A 19,437-nucleotide genomic window follows, 5' to 3' on the forward strand; every position below is an offset into this window, starting at 1 on the left:
GTGGATTCACCGTTGTTCCTTGGGGCCACGGGGAATTGATTTCAGGTCCTCCCCCGTTCCCAAATTCCAGGATAAAAAGTCCTCTGTACATAATGCCATAGTATTTGCAGATAAATTCTAAGCATGTTCCTGTACACTTTGCCATCTCTAGTCAACTTATTGCAACATATTACAGTGTAAATTAAATGGAACATAAGTCATTCCCTGGTATGTGGCATTTTCAAGTTTTACCTTTTTGGAGCTTTCTATAAATTTTTTTCTGATTTTTTTCCATTCAGCACAAAGACAAAGGAGAAAGGACATTTAGACTGAGAATCTGGGATTGACCTGTACACACCGTGTATGAAATAGAGTTAGAAAAATAGCTCTACAAGCTCCTATTGTAAAATAAATGAATAAGTGAAAGGTAAGGGCAAGGTCGGACATGTTGGGACATGTCTGGGCAGAGAGCCGCAGACAAGCCCAGGAGGCAGGCCGACAACCAAGCCATCCAATCAGGAAGCCGACACGGAGCCCTTAGACACCGCTGAAACCCGTGCTTTCTTCCTTATATGGGAACCCTGCCCTAGCTATAAAATCTTTCCTCACCCCTCCTACCTCGCAGACTCCCTTTGTCTCCTTGCTCACCTGCCCCCGGGAGTTCTGCCCGAGAGCGACCGCCCAATAAAGGCCTTCACCAACGGTCCATAGAGGGGGCTCTTTCTTCCCGCGGCGTTTCTTACAATAAGTAAGCAAATAAGTAGCCTGGAATGTACAGACTGATGAATCCATGTGTGAATCCATAGGTAGGTCCAGAACACTAGCATATGTATTATCAATACTGTCTTTTTGGCCATTTTCTATTTTATTTCAAAAGAACTTTAAGGACTTTTGATCCTTGGTCTCAGAAGTTTCCTTTTCATTTGATTGAAAACAAATATACCTGAGAAAGTGAAAGTGAAAGTCACTCATGTCCGACTCTCTGAGACCTCATGGACTATACAGTCCATGGAATTCTCCAGGCCAGAATACTGGAATGGGTAGCCTTTACCTTCTCCAGGGGATCTTCCCAACCCAGGGATTGAACCCAGGTCTCCCACATTACAGGTAGATTCTTTACCAGCTGAGCCACAAGGGAAGCCCAAGAATACTGGAATGGGTAACCTATCCCTTCTCCAGGGGACCTTCCTGACTCCAGGAATTGAACCAGGGTCTCCTGCATTGCAGGTGGTTTCTTTACCAACTGAGCTATGAGGGAAGGCCATATACCTGAGTATCTGCTGACATTCTTGGCTTTGTTTCACCCACTGGCCCCATCCTCTCCAACCTCACCAAAATAAAACTTAGTGAAGGGATTTTTCTAGGATATCACAGAGGAAGCACCTACCCTAGTGAGTTGGAAGGTTTGAAAATTACAAAAGGAACATATTCTCCACACATGAAAAGTGAGACTGTGATTTTTTTTATTAAATTTTTATTTTTACTTTATTTTACTTTACAATACTGTATTGGTTTTGCCATACATTGACATGAATCCACCACGGGTGTACATGCGTTCCCAAACATGAAACCCCCTCCCACCTCCCTCCCCACAACATCCCTCTGGGTCATCCCCGTGCACCAGCCCCAAGCATGCTGTATCCTGCATCGGACATAGACTGGTGATTCAATTCTTACATGATAGTATACATGTTTCAATGCCATTCCCCCAAATCATCCCACCCTCTCCCTCTCCCTCTGAGTCCAAAAGTCCGCTATACACATCTGTGTCTTTTTTGCTGTCTTGCATACAGGGTCATCATTGCCATCTTTCTAAATTCCATATAGATGTTTTAGTATACTGTATTGGTGTTTTTTTTTTTTTTCTGGCTTACTTCACTCTGTATAATCTTTGAATCAGTTCTGATGAGACTGTGATATTGATAATACTGAGTAGCAGTGACTCATCCTGTTCCATCACAGCAAGTCCCCTGCAGGCAGGACCTCACAGGGAGCAGCTTTCTGCTGCTCACTCAAGAGCAGTGACTTTCAGGACCAGGGCAGCCAGGTTGGACCTGGGTCACTTTGCTAGACTGACAAGAGTAAACATGTCTGGTCAGTGAGCACTTCTTTTTGACACAGAATGCATCCTTGATGACTACTTTGTGAGTGAAGCCTCAAAGGCTTAGCCTGAATGTCTTGATCTCTAAAATGCCCAGGATCTTTGAATTGATGGAATTGAGGAAGGGAATGAAGTTCAGTAAGTGAAAACTTGGAATAATGTCTGAGAAAAATGGGAAAATTGAAATTTGAGATAATTTCTACTTAGTAAAAAATATGGTAACATTTTTATATTCTCATGTGAGTAGAATATATTGTATACGCAAATCACCAAAATTAGGAGAATTCTGACAACACATCCTGTGGTGAAGTCTGCTGTTTTTCAATGCTCACGTGATTAGCTTTTGGTCTTGACATGAACCTATGTCCTTTGTTATAGGGCTCACTTGGCACAGATGCAGAAGCCTCAGCCCGTGAACCCAGAGCTCCCTTCCCGGCCTATCTTTGGATTCCTACACATGCTGAACAACGTCAGGGATGAGTCAGGCTTTTGATGAGCAGGACTTCATTTCTTTAGACCTTCTTAGCTTAGGAACAAACCTTCATTCATTTCTGATACGTATTCTCGGACATGAAGGAGGTGTATAACTTCCTGAAGTTGTTAACATCATTTCTGCCACTATAGTCAGATTACAAACACCAAGGCTGAGGTTTTCCACCTGTAGTTTCCTGAAAATGCCAGTCCAGACACAGATATTTAGATATATTTGACACAGGCAGCAGCGATGAAACCAAGTTCCTGATTCTCCACATTCTCTCAGTATTTGGTGATGTCCCTCTTTGGGATTTTGATGATTCTTATACATGTGCTGTGGTATCTCATTGCTATTTTAAAGCCCTTTGCTTTTCAGGCCTTTTTTTTTTTTTTTTTTTTCACTCCCTTCATTTTCTCTTATTCTTTGTCCGTTGAGTGAGCAGCCAGTCTTTTATTTTGTTCATTTGTGTGTTAAACATCCTTTTGTGAGATTGATTGCCAGGTCTATTGGGATGGGATCTGAGGATTTTTAACTGCAAAAGAAGCTTCCTAATGCTCAATATAATCTCAATTCAGATTGAGACAGCTTTCATTTACATTCTTAAGGGTAAAGGGAGTGATAGAAGGGACATATCTAAGCAGAGTGTGCTTCTCTCATGTATTCCAAAGGAGAGGGGCTTTCTGTTTCTTTCTCCACAGACACATAGAATCCCACAGACCGCTGGACTTCAGAAAGAACTCACCTGCTCAATCTTGAGAGTGCAGAAAGAACTCACCTGCTGAATCGTGAGAGTGCAAACGGTGGAAATACCGCTGAGGTGTCTGAACTGCTGGGACCATACATTTCCCTAAAACCTAGAAAATTTGCAACTTAAAAGCCAAGCTGACTGGTCCAGAGAAGACATTTTACAGTTACTGGAATGAAAAAAAAAAAAAAAAATCTATCCAGTGACAAGCACATGTTGAAAATAACCCAGTCAGTGATGGACTGGGAAAAAGTAGCTTATAAAGGATTTTCTGGGGAAATGTACAAACTCAAATAGAGATTTCCCGTAATGTGAGAAAGCTTCACACTTTGACAGAATTAGTCCTGGGAGCTAAGGAAAATGTTAACAATCTTTCCAAAAGCAGAAAACACAAGAAACATCCTGATTTATACAAGAACCCTTTGAAAGATTACCTCCGCTTTTTTAAAGTGATGAGACCTCAATACCTCCAAAAACACCCCAAGATGAGCAACCAGGAGCTGACCAAGGTTCTGTCCGAGGAATACAGGAAGCTGCCAGAACAGCTCAAGCTGAAATACAGTCAAGATTTCTAGGAAGAGAAACAGGAGTTTCAGGAGAAAATGGCTTTGTTCAGAGAAGAGCACCCTGATCTAGCACAGAAATCTAAGAAACCTGATGTCCCCGAAGGAAGTCAAAGCAAAGTGCCAAAGAAGTTTCAGGAAAATGTGTATACATTGAAGTCTCCCCCAGAAAACAGTTTACCCATAAAGTGGAAATTCCACGGACAGCCCAAGAAGCCCCCAGTGAGTGGCTATCACAAGTTCCCCCAGGATCTGTGGTCGAACAGGGAGCTGAAAGTGGTGCCCCCGAGGGAGCGCATGGTGGAGATCAGTAGACGCTGGCAGTGGGTCCCCCAGGACCAGAAGGAGCTCTATAAGAAGCAGGCGGAGGAACTGCAGACACAGTGCAAGGTGGACCTTGATCTCTGGCTCAGGGCTCTGTCTCCTGAAGAATATGCTGCCTACAAAGAGGAGGCCTATGCTAAGTGTAATAACATGAGCATGACGGGGGGCCCAAACCTCAAGATTAGAAAGATGAGTCTGTATCCCCATCATCAGGGAATCTGCAAGGAAGGCTTAGAGAGGACTGGGGTTTCAGGCTGAAGAGTTAACATCATCAGACATGACTGGAGAACATTCTCTTGCCTCAGGGAGATCAGAAGAAAATGAGGAAGATGAGGAAGGCAGCTCCTCAGCCCCCAGCAGTGAGGATGAAGATGGCGATTCTGAGCTGGAGGACTGTGGCTCCAGCTCATCGTCCTCCGGGGACTCCTCTGACTTGGATTCCAACTGAGTTTAGTTCACAACCTGATGGGATAGAGAACTTTCCAGAAAAAGTCCATGGCATCTTCCTCTAACTGAAGGGCTCTTCTGCCTACACTGTGTCATTACTTTTCTCCTTTCCTTTTTTCTTCAATATATAATGGAATCTGTTGGAAAGAAGGCATCTTGTGCTGTAATTTGTGGCCTCTCCATCTACCCCAAGTTCACCCCGAGAGAAAGTCAATGCAATGACGGCTCGTGGAATAAACCCTGAGCTGACTGGGCTGCGGGGCACCCTGGACTAGACTGAGCTCCCTCAACTGGAAAGGTTTGCTCTCCTTACCTTCTGCCTGCCAGACGTGTGAGGGGCTCCAGGGGTCTGTGAGCCCCTTCTCTGTGACCTTATCCCTCAGGACTCAGGCAGTGAGCTGCGGAGGGAAGATCTGATTGACTGGAAGTAGGAAACTTGCCTTAAAAAAAACTGTCAGGCCCTGATGTCTCTGACCCTTCTCTCTGAAGTGAGGAGCTGGCCCTTCCTTACCTTGGAAGTGGTGTCAGCACGTGGGCAGCAGCATTTTTATAATATATTCATCCTTTTCGCTATCAATGAGATATTCTTACTGATTTCAAAAATTAGAAATTTAAAACTGTTCCATTTGAGTTAGTTTTTCCTTGAAGCCAGCATCCTTTTACTCAGTTACACTAATTTTCCAGGCCACATCTAAATTCCTTCTGGTTTCTATTGCAACCCATCATGTGTTGACCATGTGAAGTAAACTGCAAGTCACTCACTCATGCCCGACTCTTTGTGACCCCATGGACTTAACAGTCCATGGAATTCCTCAGGCCAGAATACTGGAGTGGGTATCTGTTCCCTTCTCCAGGGCATCTTCCCACCCCAGGGATTGAACCTGGAATTGCAGGTGGATTCTTTACCCGCTGAGCCACAAGGGAAGCCCAAGAATACAGGAGTGGGTAGCCTATCCCTTCTCCAGCGGATCTTCCTGACCCAGGAATCAAACTAGGGTCTCCTCTTTTGCAGTCGGATTCATTACCAACTGAGTGTCAGGGAGGCCCTTGATTTATTTGTATTATGTTATGAGATTGTATTAACTATGTGTTGTGTAAAAGTATTTTAGTCTACAGGTTGCTAAACGGGGAACTTATGTAGTAATATGACACTACTTTTATCATTTTGGTTTATTGATATATTTGAAAATATGTTTAAAGTCAGTGCCATCTCATTAAACTTTTCTAAACATTCTTCGATGTTTTCATTTTTTATTCTCATGGACAATTAGTACCATGCAGTTAGTATTACAATTAGTAAGTTGTGTTCTTACATGTGAAAGCGTTGAGTTTTGAGAATGCATCATACTCCTTGATGTCTTAGTGAAATATTTTATTCTTTATAAATATGCAGTCAGGGAACTTCTGTACAACACTTGGAACTCAGCTCAATGTTATGTGGCAGCCTGGATGGGAGGGGGTTTTAGGGGGAATGTACACATATATAAGTACAGAAGAGTCCCTTCATCCATACTTTCATGAACTGGGAATAAAACTCCAGTCATAGAAGATTTAATTTAAGATTAGATTTAGTGTTTCTAAAATGACTGCCTCACAGTTCATTCACACACAAAAAATCATAAGTGGATTTCTTTCTTCCTGCTAAATCTAAATATATCTTTTTCTGAGATATGAGCTGGAGCCTATGGTCTATAACAAGAGAAGCCACCACAATGGGAAGCCAGCACACTGCAGTGAAGAGCAGCCCCACTGGCACCAGCTAGAGGAAGCCCAGGCTCAGCAGTAAAGACCAAGTGCAGAGGTTCTTGAACTCTCAGTCCTGGAGTGCTTCCTAGTTCTTCTACCCCCTCTCTCCAGGAGTGGAGCCCACCGGTTCCCCTGGGGATGCAGGCCTTGGAGGTGAGGGGCACAGACTCAGAGTATAAAGAGCAGCTCTGGGACCCCTGCAGCCCCCTGCCACCTCCTGCGCATCCTCCAAGGGGGACTCTGGGCTTAGCAGAGCCTCACCCCTGCTTTCCCAGTACGCCAGGTACATGAGCTGGTCTGGGGCCTCAGGGAAAAGCTCTCTCTCTGGACAAAGCTACATTGGGCTGTCAGAGATTCAGTGCCTACAAAGGCAGGGAAGAGAACACAGAGCTCAGTGTGGCCTGCTCAAAGGTCTGAGGGTCCCTGTCTGCTCTGAAGGATGGTCACAGTGGGCAGCCACCCCGAGTCCAGGGCTGAGTCTCCTGGGGCCATGCACCACTGTGGGCAGATTGGCCTTGGGCAGACAGGAGACCACCTCACTCCAGGGTCCAGTCCCTTTAGAAGCTGCCAGGATTCCTTGGTACCACAGTGGTTTCTGCACCCTGGGGAATTTTGTGAGCTCCTGGAGAACCACGGTTTTTAATCCCTAAACTTCCTCCTGGTCTCTGGGCCTTGGCTACTCCTGGGGATTTTCCAGGGCTAATGGAGCAGAAGTCTTTTTCTCAGATCCTCTTGAGATCCAGATCTTGGGAAAAGGGAAGTGTCTTCTACCACCAGCCCCTGGAAGTAGGTCTCTGAGACCCTGCAGCTGAAAGAGCTGGGTCCCCAGGTCCCTGGCTCATCCTACTTGCTACTCTGATCTGTCCAGGGGGCTTGAGAGAAGTGGGCCTTTCCATGGTTTACTCCAGGAGATATGATGTTCCTCATTACCGCTGAGCCTAGAGTGGGAATTGTCGGAGCCAGGGTCCCTCGGGTACCTGGTTGGGGGACCAGGAACAGTGCCTACCTTCCTGTTGAACTTGATCTTCACCTGCCTGGGACCTACATGACACTTAACCTTGAATCACTCAATGTGTTTCCATAAATTGACTTAAACATGTAGCTACATATTTTCCCAGAGAAAATATCAGAAAGCTAAAAGAAAGTAATTTTGTTTTTTAAAATGTAACAATCAAGTAAACACAGTGATATCCATTGATGTATATATTTATTTCTGTTATTTCTTTCTTTAAACAACAACTTCCACATTGGATCTATATATAAACTATTGTAAAGAACCAAAATGGACTGGAATGGGTGAATTTAACTCAGATGAACATTACATCTACTACTGCGGGCAGGAATCCCTCAGAAGAAATGGAGTAGCTATCATGGTCAACAAAAGAGTCCAAAATGCAGTACTTGGATGCAATCTCAAAAACGACAGAATGATCTCTGTTCATCTCCAAGGCAAACCATTCAATATTACAGTTATCCAAGTCTATGCCCCAACCAGTAACGCTGAAGAAACTGAAGTTGAACGGTTTTATGAAGACCTACAAGACCTTTTAGAACTAACACCCAAAACAGATGTCCTTTTCATTATAGGGGACTGGAATGCAAAAGTAGGAAGTCAGGAAACACCTGGAGTAACAGGCAAATTTGGCCTTGGAATGTGGAATGAAGCAGGGCAAAGACTAATAGAGTTTTGCCAAGAAAATGCTCGGGTCATAGCAAACACCCTCTTCCAAAAACACAAGAGAAGACTCTACACATGGACATCACCAGATGGTCAACACCGAAATCAGATTGATTATATTCTTTGCAGCCAAAGATAGAGAAGCTCTATACAGTCAACAAAAACAAGACTGGGAGCTGACTGTGGCTCAGATCATGAACTCCTTATTGCCAAATTCAGACTTAAACTGAAGAAAGCAGGGAAAACTGCTAGACCATTCAGGTATGACCTAAATCAAATCCCTTATGATTATACAGTGGAAGTAAGAAATAGATTTAAGGGCCTAGATCTGATAGGCAGAGTGCCTGATGAACTACGGACTGAGGTTCGTGACATTGTCCAGGAGACAGGGATCAAGACCATCCCCATGGAAAAGAAATACAAAAAAGCAAAATGGCTGTCTGGGGAGCCCTTACAAATAGCTGTGAAAAGAACAGAGGCAAAAAGCAAAGGAGAAAAGGAAAGATATAAGCATCTGAATGCAGAGTTCCAAAGAATAGCAAGAAGAGATAAGAAAGCCTTCTTCAGTGATCAATGCAAAGAAATAGAGGAAAACAACAGAATGGGAAAGACTAGAGATCTCTTCAACAAAATTAGAGATACCAAAGGAACATTTCATGCAAAGATGGGCTCGATAAAGGACAGAAATGGTATGGACCAAACAGAAGCAGAAGATATTAAGAAGAGGTGGCAAGAATACACGGAAGAACTGTACAAAAAAGATCTTCATGACCCAGATAATCATGATGATGTGATCACTCATCTAGAGCCAGACATCTTGGAATGTGAAGTCAAGTGGGCCTTAGAAAGCATCATGTGTACATGCATTAGAAGGGATTATTATGGGAAGGGGTTCAAAGAGGATACAGAGATGGAGGAGTCTCATGGCCTGCTCTCTCTAAAGTAGAGGACCAGCAAGTCCACTTTGATAACTCATGCCAATGCTTAGGACTGAAAATGGGGGGAGCTTGTGATGGAACTGCAAGCGGTATGCTAAATGCCTGAGAACCAGGGCACTACTCAGGTAAGTCCTGGAGTTTCGTCTCAAGAGCCAGAAATGGCTATGTTCGTGGGCAAGAAGAAAATGAGGGAGAGAAGACAGTACCTTGTTCCATTCAGGACCCCAGAAATTGGATGAAACCCAACTATGTAGGTGAGGACGGATGTCTTCACTCATTTGATGGGTTTAAATGCTGCACTCTTCCTGGAACATCCTGTCAGAAATACACACTCTTAACATCACATAAATTTAACCAACACAGAGACCATGAACCACGGGCACCCAAATGAAGGCTCCTGCTGAAGATTCAAGAGCTGGTATTGTTGGCTCTGGGGATGGAATGGATGTTGGGCTGGAGGATCTTAGGCAAGATCTGCTTCTCCATAAAATGGAGGTAACCATGCAAGCACAGTATCTGTGTGTGCTGTGTGCTAAGTCATTTCAGTCAGTCCGACTCTGTGATCCCATGAACTCCAGGCTCCTCGGTCCATGGGATTCTCCAGGAAAGAATACAGCAGTGGGTTGCTATTTCCTTCTCCAGGGGATCTTCCTCACCCAGGGATCGAACCTGGGTCTCCCACATTGTACACAAATTCTTTACCATCTGAGCTACCTGGGAAGTCTTATTCTGTATATCAATAAGGTGAAACATGTTAAGCCCTTGGCACTGGGCCTGGTATAGAGTATGAGCTCAATAAATGAGTCCTTGCCTTCTTTTCCCTTGATAGCAGACTCCCCCAGGAGTCTTCGTTCCTCAGGCTTACTCTATATTCCTATAACAGGAAGGAAAGAAGGAGGGCTCAGCACTTACATGAGGCCATGAATGAATCAGAATTCCCCCAAGCTGCTTTAGTATCCATCACAAGAAGGGAAAAGAGTTGGTCATAGGAAAGATTCCTCTCCTCTCGGGGGACAGACATCCTGAGCCTCAGGACTCCTAGGGGACCTGCTGGTACATCAGCCCAGAGGACATGAATTAATGTTGCAAGCAGGGCTGTGTGGTTCAGCATCCCATAAACATCTGCTGTAATGTAAATGCATTTGTGCTGGGATTTATATAAACATAAGGACTTCCCTATAACTCAAATGGTAAAGAATCTGCCTGCAATGCAGAGACCAAGGTTCAATCCCTGGGTCGGGAATATCCTCTGGAGAAGGGAATGACAAGCCACTCCAGTATTCTTGTCTGGAGAATCCCATGGACAGAGGAGCTTTTCAGGCTACAGTCCATGGGGTTGCAAACAGTCAGACATGACTGAGCGACTAACATGCATTATATAAACATAGAAGATACGCATTGTCTTTTAAAATTATAAAGAAAATTTAGTGAAAGGATGCATGTGGACTTGGAGTCTCCAAAGAAAAGTATCTTTAAAATAGATTTCAAAGATCATTCAAAAACAGTTTCTATAAAATATTTAGAATAAGATTTCAGAATTGGATTACGATTATCCATTTTAAAGTAGACTTTACATTGAAGAGCAGTTTTGTGTTCAAAGTAAAATAGAGGACACGGTGCTGAGAGTTTCCACTAAATCCTTCTCCCTCCACATGCATTGCCTCCCCAGCTGTCTACATTCCACATTCTATTGGTATATTTGTTATAATTGATGGGCCCATGTTGATATATCATCATCACACAAAGCGGAGAGTTTATATGGCGCTTCCCTCTTGGTGTTGTGTCTTCTATGACTTCTAACAAGTATATAAGGACATTGTAAAGTCACACAGAGTGCGTGCTCCACCTGTTTATCCCTCCTCCACCTCCACTCCAGGAAAAAGTTCTGATTATTTCATTGTTCTCTGAGTCTACCTTTTGTAAAATGTCATGTAGTCGGGCTCACTGTATGTATGCTTCTGAGATTGGTTCTTTCACTTAGTAATAGACATTGTGGTTTCCTCCATGACTTTTCATGGTTTAATACCATTTTGTTGTGTGTGTGTGTATATATATATATATATATATATATATATATATATATTGGTTCTTTCACCTACTAAAGGACAGGTTGGTTCCTTTCAAGCTTTGGCAATGAGGAATAAAGCTGCTCTAAGCTTCCATGTGCATGTGTTTGCATGGACAGAATGTTTCAAGTCATCTGAAAGGAGCAAAATTGCTGGATTGTAAAATAGCAATATGTACTAATTTTATTTTTTCTTGACAAACTCCCAAGTTAGATATTGTCCAATAAAGAACAGTGTCCCTGTCGTCCCATAATTGACCACAGAGACTGGAAAATCAGTAAATGGTTATAAAGGCATGGTCCATCAGAAACTTTATCATCAGTCTTTGGTGAATTATTATTATTTATTAAAATTCCAACTTGGGGAAAATCAATGCTACCCAGGTGCCAATACCACAAATATAAACACATAGAAGAAATAACTCTTCTGGTCAATACATATGTCCATGAAAATTACTTATGAAAGAAAACTCTGCGTTTTTTTAAACTATACTTTTAAAATTTTTCTCAAATAAAAACATTTTCTAATGCTACAGACAGAAGAAGCATCTCTCCTGAACTTCTTTCTCATAAGTGTGTATATATATATATACAAACATGTATATATGTATTATTATGGCCTGAAAAAGAAGATATCCTATCATATTCCACAAAGCAGTATGAATTTTGAGGGCATTATGCTAAGTGAACTATATCAGAGAAAGTAAATACTGTGTATTCTTTTTTATCTGTGAAATCTAAATAACTGAGCTCCTCTTTCTCTTTCTGCATGCGAGCTTCTTGAACTCTGTCTCTATTTCTCCAATCCATTGTATGTTTGCTCTGTTGCTGCTGCTGCTGCTAAGTCGCTTCACTCGTGTTCAACTTTGTGCAACCCCATAGACGGCAGCCCACCAGGCTCCCCCGACCCTGGGATTCTCCAGGCAAGAACACTGGAGTGGGTTGCTATTTCCTTCTCCAATGCATGAAAGTGAAAAGTGAAAGTGAAGTCGCTCAGTCGTGCCTGACTCTTAGCGACCCCATGGACTGCAGCTTACCAGGCTCTTCCGCCGATGGGATTTTCCAGGCCAGAGTACTGGAGTGGGTGGACATTGCATTCTCCGATGTTTGCTCTAGATTTTTAAAAAGGATTATGCCTTTATTTCCAACGCTGGTCATGGAAAAGAATCTGATAATAGGCAATATTCAATAAAATACAGAAAACTGAGTGGAAATACAATAAAAATTCCCAGAACTTAGCAATCACCAGTGCTTTCATCTTAATGAAAACCCTCTGGACATCTCAGCATGCTGATCAAGATGCTCACAGATACGAATTTCCATCTTTGTGGTAATTACCATATCTGTTAATACATCTGTTTCATTTTCCTGAGAGTTAGCAAGAACAACAATAAAGTTCTGAGGTTTGTAAAACAGATTCTTGCTTCTTGGACAGAAAGCTATGGCAAACCTGGTCAGCATATTAAAAAGCAGGGACACCACTTTGCCTACACCATTTTGTATAGCCAAGCTATGGGTTTTCCAGTAGCCATATATGTGGCTATCTGAGAGTTGGACCATAAGAAAAGCTGAGCACTGAAGAAATGACTCTTTCAAATTGTAGTACTGGGGAAGACTCTTAAGAGTTCCTTGGACAACAAGGAGATCAAACCCATTAATCCTAAAGGAAATCAGTACTGCGTATGCACTGAAAGGGCTGATGCTGAAGCTGAAGCTCTAGTATTTCGGTCATCTTATGCAAACAGCTGATTCATTGGAAAAGTCCCTGATGCTGGGAAATATTGAGGGCAGAAGGAAAAGAGGGCATTGGAGGATGAGATAGTTGAATGATATCACCAGTACAATGGACATGAAATCGGGCAAACTCTGGGAGACAGTGAGGAACAGGAAAGCCAAAGAAATAAGCAAAGGGTTAAGAGATGCTCTTAACAGAAAAAGAATGTGCAGGAAAATTAAGGTTTTGGATCATAAACAACACAGTGCTTTTTAAAAAAAAAAACCAATAACTGGAGATTGATGAGGTATAACCTGAAAAGAGAGTATTAAATCAGGGAAGGCAGCAGTTGGTTTTCAATGAGAGTTTCTTTATTTCTGACAATTGTTTTATAAGAATCTACCCAGGGAAAATTCCAACATGTGGGTCTCAAGCCCACATGCAGCCTCAAAAATTGAGGTGCATATTTGATTGTATAAATACATATCCCCAAAAGTTTCAACACCTCCCTGAGTCTACATTTCCCCTTGCAATCCAGCATCCCCACAGGATTGATTGTCTTTCCTTTCCGTTCACGTTGACCTGATGTTTGAAACCATGGGTTGGTTTTCTGTTCCTGATGCATCTACTGCATAGATTTTAGTTTGCAGGTGACCAGAAGTAAACTTTGACTGATGAATCCAGCTAGGCAGGAATGTAACAGTGGTACAGAAAGGGCTCCTGGGGATTGAATGTCTTATTGCCCAAGTGAGGACACAGGTTGGAGCTAAGCCAGATGGATCTTGGATGTCTTAAATCCCACATAATCTCAACGAGTTTATCTTGAAGCTGGATGAGTTGGCCCAAGTGGAGGGGTCCATGAGGGCTGCTGCTCTTCTGAGGGGCAGGATCAAACTCATCACTTAACTTGCTCATCCCAGTGGTGTGACTCAGAAGCTTCTCCAGAATGGCCAGAAAGGACGTTTCCACACAGAATGAAGGTCCCAAGCTTGAACAGTGTCTCATGGCAGACAGGATGGACTCACGTTGGGACTCTGTGATCCCACAGTGCACTAAGTTCAGTTCCTGGAGGGTGGCTGCAACTTGTTCCAGAAGAACATGGAGGACCTCAGGACTAAAGTCCATCATGGTGACCCCACTCAGATCCAGACCTTTGAGCTGATGCATGTTTGGGCTCTGGGACAGATGGGGCAAGTCTGACTCTGTAAGCTGCCAGTTAGTTACTGCCAGATGGGCCAAGGGGGTCCTTGGGCATCTAGGGAGAAAGCAAGCAATTAGGTCTGAGAATTCAATTTGGCATCTGACCTAAACTTATCAGATTGGTGATTTGCCTAAAGACAAGGTCCTACTAACCACCTCCTGAAGGCCAGTACCCAGAATGACCCATCTAATTTTGGCCTGGCAGTACCTTTCTTCATTTCCTACAAACCTAGAAGTCAACCCTGAATATTCATTGGAAGCACTAATGCTGGAGCTGAAACTCCAGTACTTTGTCTACCTCATTGGAAGAACCAACTCATTGTAAAAGACCCTGATGCCTGTACACCAATGGCTGATTCATGTCAATGTATGGCAAACACCACAACAATATTGTAGTTAACCTCCAATTAAAATAAATAATTTAATTAAAAATTATAATAATCATAAATACCATTAATTATATATCATTATGCAGGGAAAAAAAACAGATCCTTGGAAAGATTGAGGGCAGGAGAAGAAGGGATTGACAAAGGACGAGATGGTTGGATGGCATCACCAACTCAATCAACATGAATTTGAGCAAACTGTGGGAGATAGTGAAGGACAGGGAAGCCTGAATGATGCATTCTTTGCAGTCACAAAGAGATGGACACAACAGAGCGACTGAACGGCAACTCAGTTCTACTTTCAGTCTTCTCCTAAGCCTTTGCTTGGGGATAAGTATTTCACTTGTCATTTCAGTAAGCAAAGGATGTTGCAGTAAAAGGCAGTTATCCACTGCAGCCCCCCAAGACAGTGTGCCCTGAGAGGAATTCAAGGAGAGGAAAACAGGATGGTGTCCTGAGGGAGTTAAGATGCATATCATAAGCATGACTTCAAAAGTCCAGATTCTTACCTCTTTTCATAGAGAAAAGCATGAAAAGGAACTTCTCTGGGGGTCCGGTGGTTAAGAATTCACTGGTTAGCACCAGGGATACAGGTTGGATCTCTGGTCCAGGAAGACCCCACAGACTGGAGCATCTAAGCCCAAGCACCACGACTACTGAGCACCTGACTAGAGTCTGGGGGCCAGGACCACTGACACCCACACCCCAGTCCCACGCTCTGCGATGAGACGCCGCCAAAAGGAGAAGTCAGCACATTTCAACTCAAGAGTAGCCCCTGCTCGCCACAACCAGAAAAGGCAGTGCTCAGCAAGGAAGACCCAGCACAGCCAAAAATAAGCAAACAAATAAATAAGATTATAAAAATAAATAAATAACGATTGTTTAAAAGCATGAAAATCATTAATTTGAGATGTATCATGTTCATCATCCGCAGTAATCTTTTGATGCTTTCTGAATGTTTTTTCAGCTTGTGACCTTTTGAACTCTGGCTCCCCTTATAACTTTTGAAGAGTTCCTCAGAGCCACCTGAGAAGACACCTTTCTGGCTACAATCTTCTGTAAAAACACCGAATAAAGCATATTTGCCATGTTTTAGTTCGTTCTTTTTTTTTGACATTTGCCCTGTTCTTCCGAGACCTTTTCCCACAGTGTCTTGTCCCCACTCACCTGAGTTCCAGGGATTGGATGGAAACTGCCGACTAAAACATGAGTCACCACCTGAAAGGAGAGGCATTTTATTTCATGGGAGTATTTAAAAGCCAAGCCCGGGCTTCCTCGGTGGCTCAGAGGGTGAAGAATCTGCCTGGAATGCGGGAGATCTGGGTTTGATCCCTGGGATGGGAAATCTCCTGGAGGAAATGGCAGCCTAAGAATCCTGAGAGGTGAGTCCCTGACCCCTGCTTTCCTCCTGCTGCTGCCTGTCCTTCCACAGTGCAGGGGTCAGAAGTGCATGCTGGGCAGGCTCTGGGAAGGAAGGTCTAATGACGTGGAGCAGCCGGGTCCCACAGCCAAAGAGGCAGAAGTGTCTCTGGGGTTGAGCTGCTAGACTCCTGGCTACAATCCCATTTCTAGAATAAAAGGGAGAAGTTGTCTGGCAGGCGGTGAGCAGCGCTTCCTGCTTTCCTCCCTGAGTCTTTTCAACCAAAAGATATGTTTAGATTTTCCTAGAGGAAAGAAATCCACTTAACATTTTGTGGGTGTGAATGGAACTGTGAGCAAGTCATTTTGGAAACACTAAATCTTAAATTAGATCCTGTAAGACTGGAGTTTTATTCCCAGTTCATATATAGGTGAAGCCAGATAAATACATATTTTAGTATTTTAACCAATATTGTCTTCTTCTATCAGAAAATTCAGAATTTTAGCCTATATTCATCTGGTGGTTGTGTTTTCCTGCCTGTTTCTTTAAACAGGTTTTATTTGTATTGCAGTATAGCCTGTTATAATTCTGTGGTAGGTCTTCCCTGCTGGTCTAGTGGTTAAGAATCTGCCTTCCCATGCAAGGGACAGGGATTTGATTCCTGGTCCCAGAAGATCTCACAGGCCCTGGAGCACTGAAGCTCACGTGTCACAACTACTGAGCCACTGCTCTAGGCCCCTGCTCCAAACTCAGGGAAACCACCCCAGGGAGAAGCTGGAGCACTCAGTTGCCTCAGCTCCCCCTAACTGGTAACATGCCCTGCACTGCAAGAAGACTGAGCTCAGTGAAAAATAAGTAAATTAATTTGTAAAACAAAAAAAAAGGAGAGAAGAAATAATATTCTGGTAATTTCAGGTAAAGAGCAGAGGGGCTCGGCCATGAATATACCTGTGCCCATCCTTCCCCACACTTCCCTCCCATCCAGGCTGCCACACAAAATTGAGCAGACTTCCATGTGCTCTTTAGTAAGTTCCCAAACTGTATATTCATGAGGAATAAAATATTCCACTAAGACATCATGGATGAAGAGGAAGTCCCCAATTAAACACTTTTCATATACAAGAACAATACTTGTGTGATACTAATTGTCCATGAGAATCAAAAATGAAAATAGCCAGCAAAGTTTAGAAAAATAAAGTTTAATAAGATGACACTAGCTTTAAATACACTTTCAAATACATCAATAAACCAAATAATAAAAATGTGTCATAGTGGCAGATGAATTCCCAAATAGTTTAGTAACTGTGAACTAAAATACTGACACACAAACTATACAAGTCCTAATATAATACAATTTGAGTCTATAGTAAAAACATGTTTTACTTACAACCTGGATCAGGAGGAAGGGGTTGAGGAAGAAACCTGCAGAAATGCAGACATGGCCTGAAAACTCAGGGCCACTGGCTCAGAAGAGGCTGGTTTTAAGGAAAAGCTAATTCAGGTGGAGGGGTTACACATTTTTAATTTCGAGGTTTTGATCAGTAAGAAAATCTCATGGACAGTTAATGGGATGCACCCACATGGAAATGCTGCTGCCCACATGCCGGCCCCACTTCCAAGTAAGGAAGGGCCAGCTCCTCACCTCAGAGAGAAGGGGCAGAGACATCAGGGTCTGACAGCTTTCTTTAAGGCAAGTCTCCTACTTCCAGTCAATCAGATCTCCCCTCCCCAGCTCACTGCCCGAGTCCTGAGGGAAAGGTCACAGAGAAGGGGCTCACAGACCCCTGGAGCCCCTCACACGTCTGGCAGGCAGAGGGTAGGAGAGCAAACCTTTCCAGTTCAGGGAGCTCAGTCTAGTCCAGGGTGCCCCGCAGCCCAGTCAGCTCAGGGTTTATTCCATGAGCCGTCACTGGATAGACTTTCTCTCAGGGTGAACTTGGTGTAAATGGAGAGGCCAGAAATTACAGCACAAGATGCCTTCTTTCCAACAGGTCCCGCTTTGCATGAAGAGGGAGGGAAAGAAGGAAGGCAATGAAAAAGCATGGAGAGACGAGCCCATCGACTTTTGCTGGAAAGTTCTGTCCCTTTGGGTTGTGAACTAAACTCAGTCGGAATCTGAGTCAGAAGAGTCCCCTGAGGAGGATGAGCTGGAGCTGGTGTCCCCCTGCTCAGAATCTCCATCTTCATCCTCAGTGCTGGGGGCTGAGGAGCCTTCCTCCTCTTCTTTCTCATTTTCCTCTGATCTCCCTGAGACAGGAGAATGTTCTCCAGTCGTGTCTGATGATGCTAACTCTGCAGCCTGAAGCCCCGGGTCCTCTCTAAGTCTTCCTTGCAGATTCCCTGATGATGGGGACTGCAGACCCATCCTTCTAATCTTGGGGTTCGGGCCCCGCATCATGCTCATGTTCTTACGCTTAGCACAGGTCGCCTCTCTGTAAGCAGCATATTCTTCAGGAGACAGAGTCCTGAGCCAGAGATCAAGGTCCACCTTGTACTGTGTCTGCAGTTCCTCCGCCTGCTTCTTATAAAGCTCCTTCTGGTCCTGGGGGACCCGCTGCCAGCGTCTACTGATCTCCACCATGCGCTCCCTCGGGGATACCACTTTCAGCTCCCTGTTCGACCAGAGATCCTGGTGGAACTTGTGATAGCCATTCATCGGGGGCTTCTTGGGCTCTCCATGGAATTTCCACTTCATGGGTAAATTGTTTTCTTGGGGAGACTTCACCTTTTGAACGTTCTCCTGAAAATTTTCTGACACTTTCATTTCACTTCTTTGGGGGACACCAGATTTCTCTGGGTTTTGGACTAGACCAGGGTGCTGTTTCTCAAGATCCTGACTGTGTTTCACCCTCAGCTGCTCAGGCTCCTTCCTGTGTTCCTCAGACAGAACCCTGCTCAGCTCCTGGTTGCTTATCTTGGGATGTTTTTGGATGTACTGGGGTCGCATCACTTGGGAAATGTGGCGGTATGCTGTCAGGGACTTCTTGAACAAATAAGCTTGTTTCTGGTGTTTTTTTTGTGTTTTCTGTGTTTTCTTGTGTTTTTTGGAAGGATTGCTAGCATTTTCCTTAGCTTCCAGAACTAATTCTCTCAGTGTGCGAAACTTTCTCAGCTTATGGGAAACCTCTAACCATTTGAGTTTGCACATTTCCCCAGAAAAATCTTTAAAAGCTACTTTTCCCCAGTCCATCACTGACTGGGCTGTTTTGAACGTGTGCCCGTCACTGGATGGAATGCTTTTCTCCATACTTTCCAGTAACTGCACAATGTCTTCCTTGGACCAGTCCTCTTGGTGTTTAGGCATCGCCATTTCTAGGTCTCTGGGACACTTCTGTGATCCCAGAAACTCAGACACCTCAGCAGAATCTTCAGCTTCTTCACTCTCCAGATTCTGCAGGTGAGTTATTTCTGAAGTCCTGCACTGTGTGCGATCCTCCATTTCTGTGGAGAAAGAAAAGGGAAGTTACTCTCCTGCATGACACAGGAGAGAAGCACAGCCAGCTTGGATATGTCCCTTCTGTCATTTCATTTACCCTCAAGAATATAAATGAAAACCCACCCATCCTCTGAGTTGAGAGTCCTGTTGAGCATTGTGAAGCTTCTTTTCACAATTAAAAATCCTCAGGCCCGACCCCACCTTGCCTTCCAGTCTCATCACAGTGGTTTTTACATAGCAGTGAATAAAGCCTGGGAACTCACTCAAGGGACAAAGGATG

At 43.8% G+C, this 19,437-nt stretch overlaps 1 protein-coding gene and 1 pseudogene across 1 annotated transcript; one reads left to right on the top strand and one right to left on the bottom strand.

The window, feature by feature from the left end:
• Window positions 3,514-4,445, top strand: LOC102180286 (annotated as a pseudogene).
• Window positions 17,826-19,160, bottom strand: LOC108634188 (upstream-binding factor 1-like protein 1). Its single transcript, XM_018042666.1, has one exon. It carries the CDS (start codon window positions 19,158-19,160, stop codon window positions 17,826-17,828), a length of 1,335 nt encoding a protein of 444 aa, XP_017898155.1.

Source organism: Capra hircus, chromosome 29 (genome assembly GCF_001704415.2).
Source record: "Capra hircus breed San Clemente chromosome 29, ASM170441v1, whole genome shotgun sequence".
Classification (NCBI taxonomy): Eukaryota; Metazoa; Chordata; class Mammalia; order Artiodactyla; family Bovidae; genus Capra; species Capra hircus.

Bases quoted from the DNA above. Each gene is read 5' to 3' on its own strand.
- LOC108634188 (XM_018042666.1), bottom strand. From the start codon at position 19,160: ATGGAGGATCGCACACAGTGCAGGACTTCAGAAATAACTCACCTGCAG.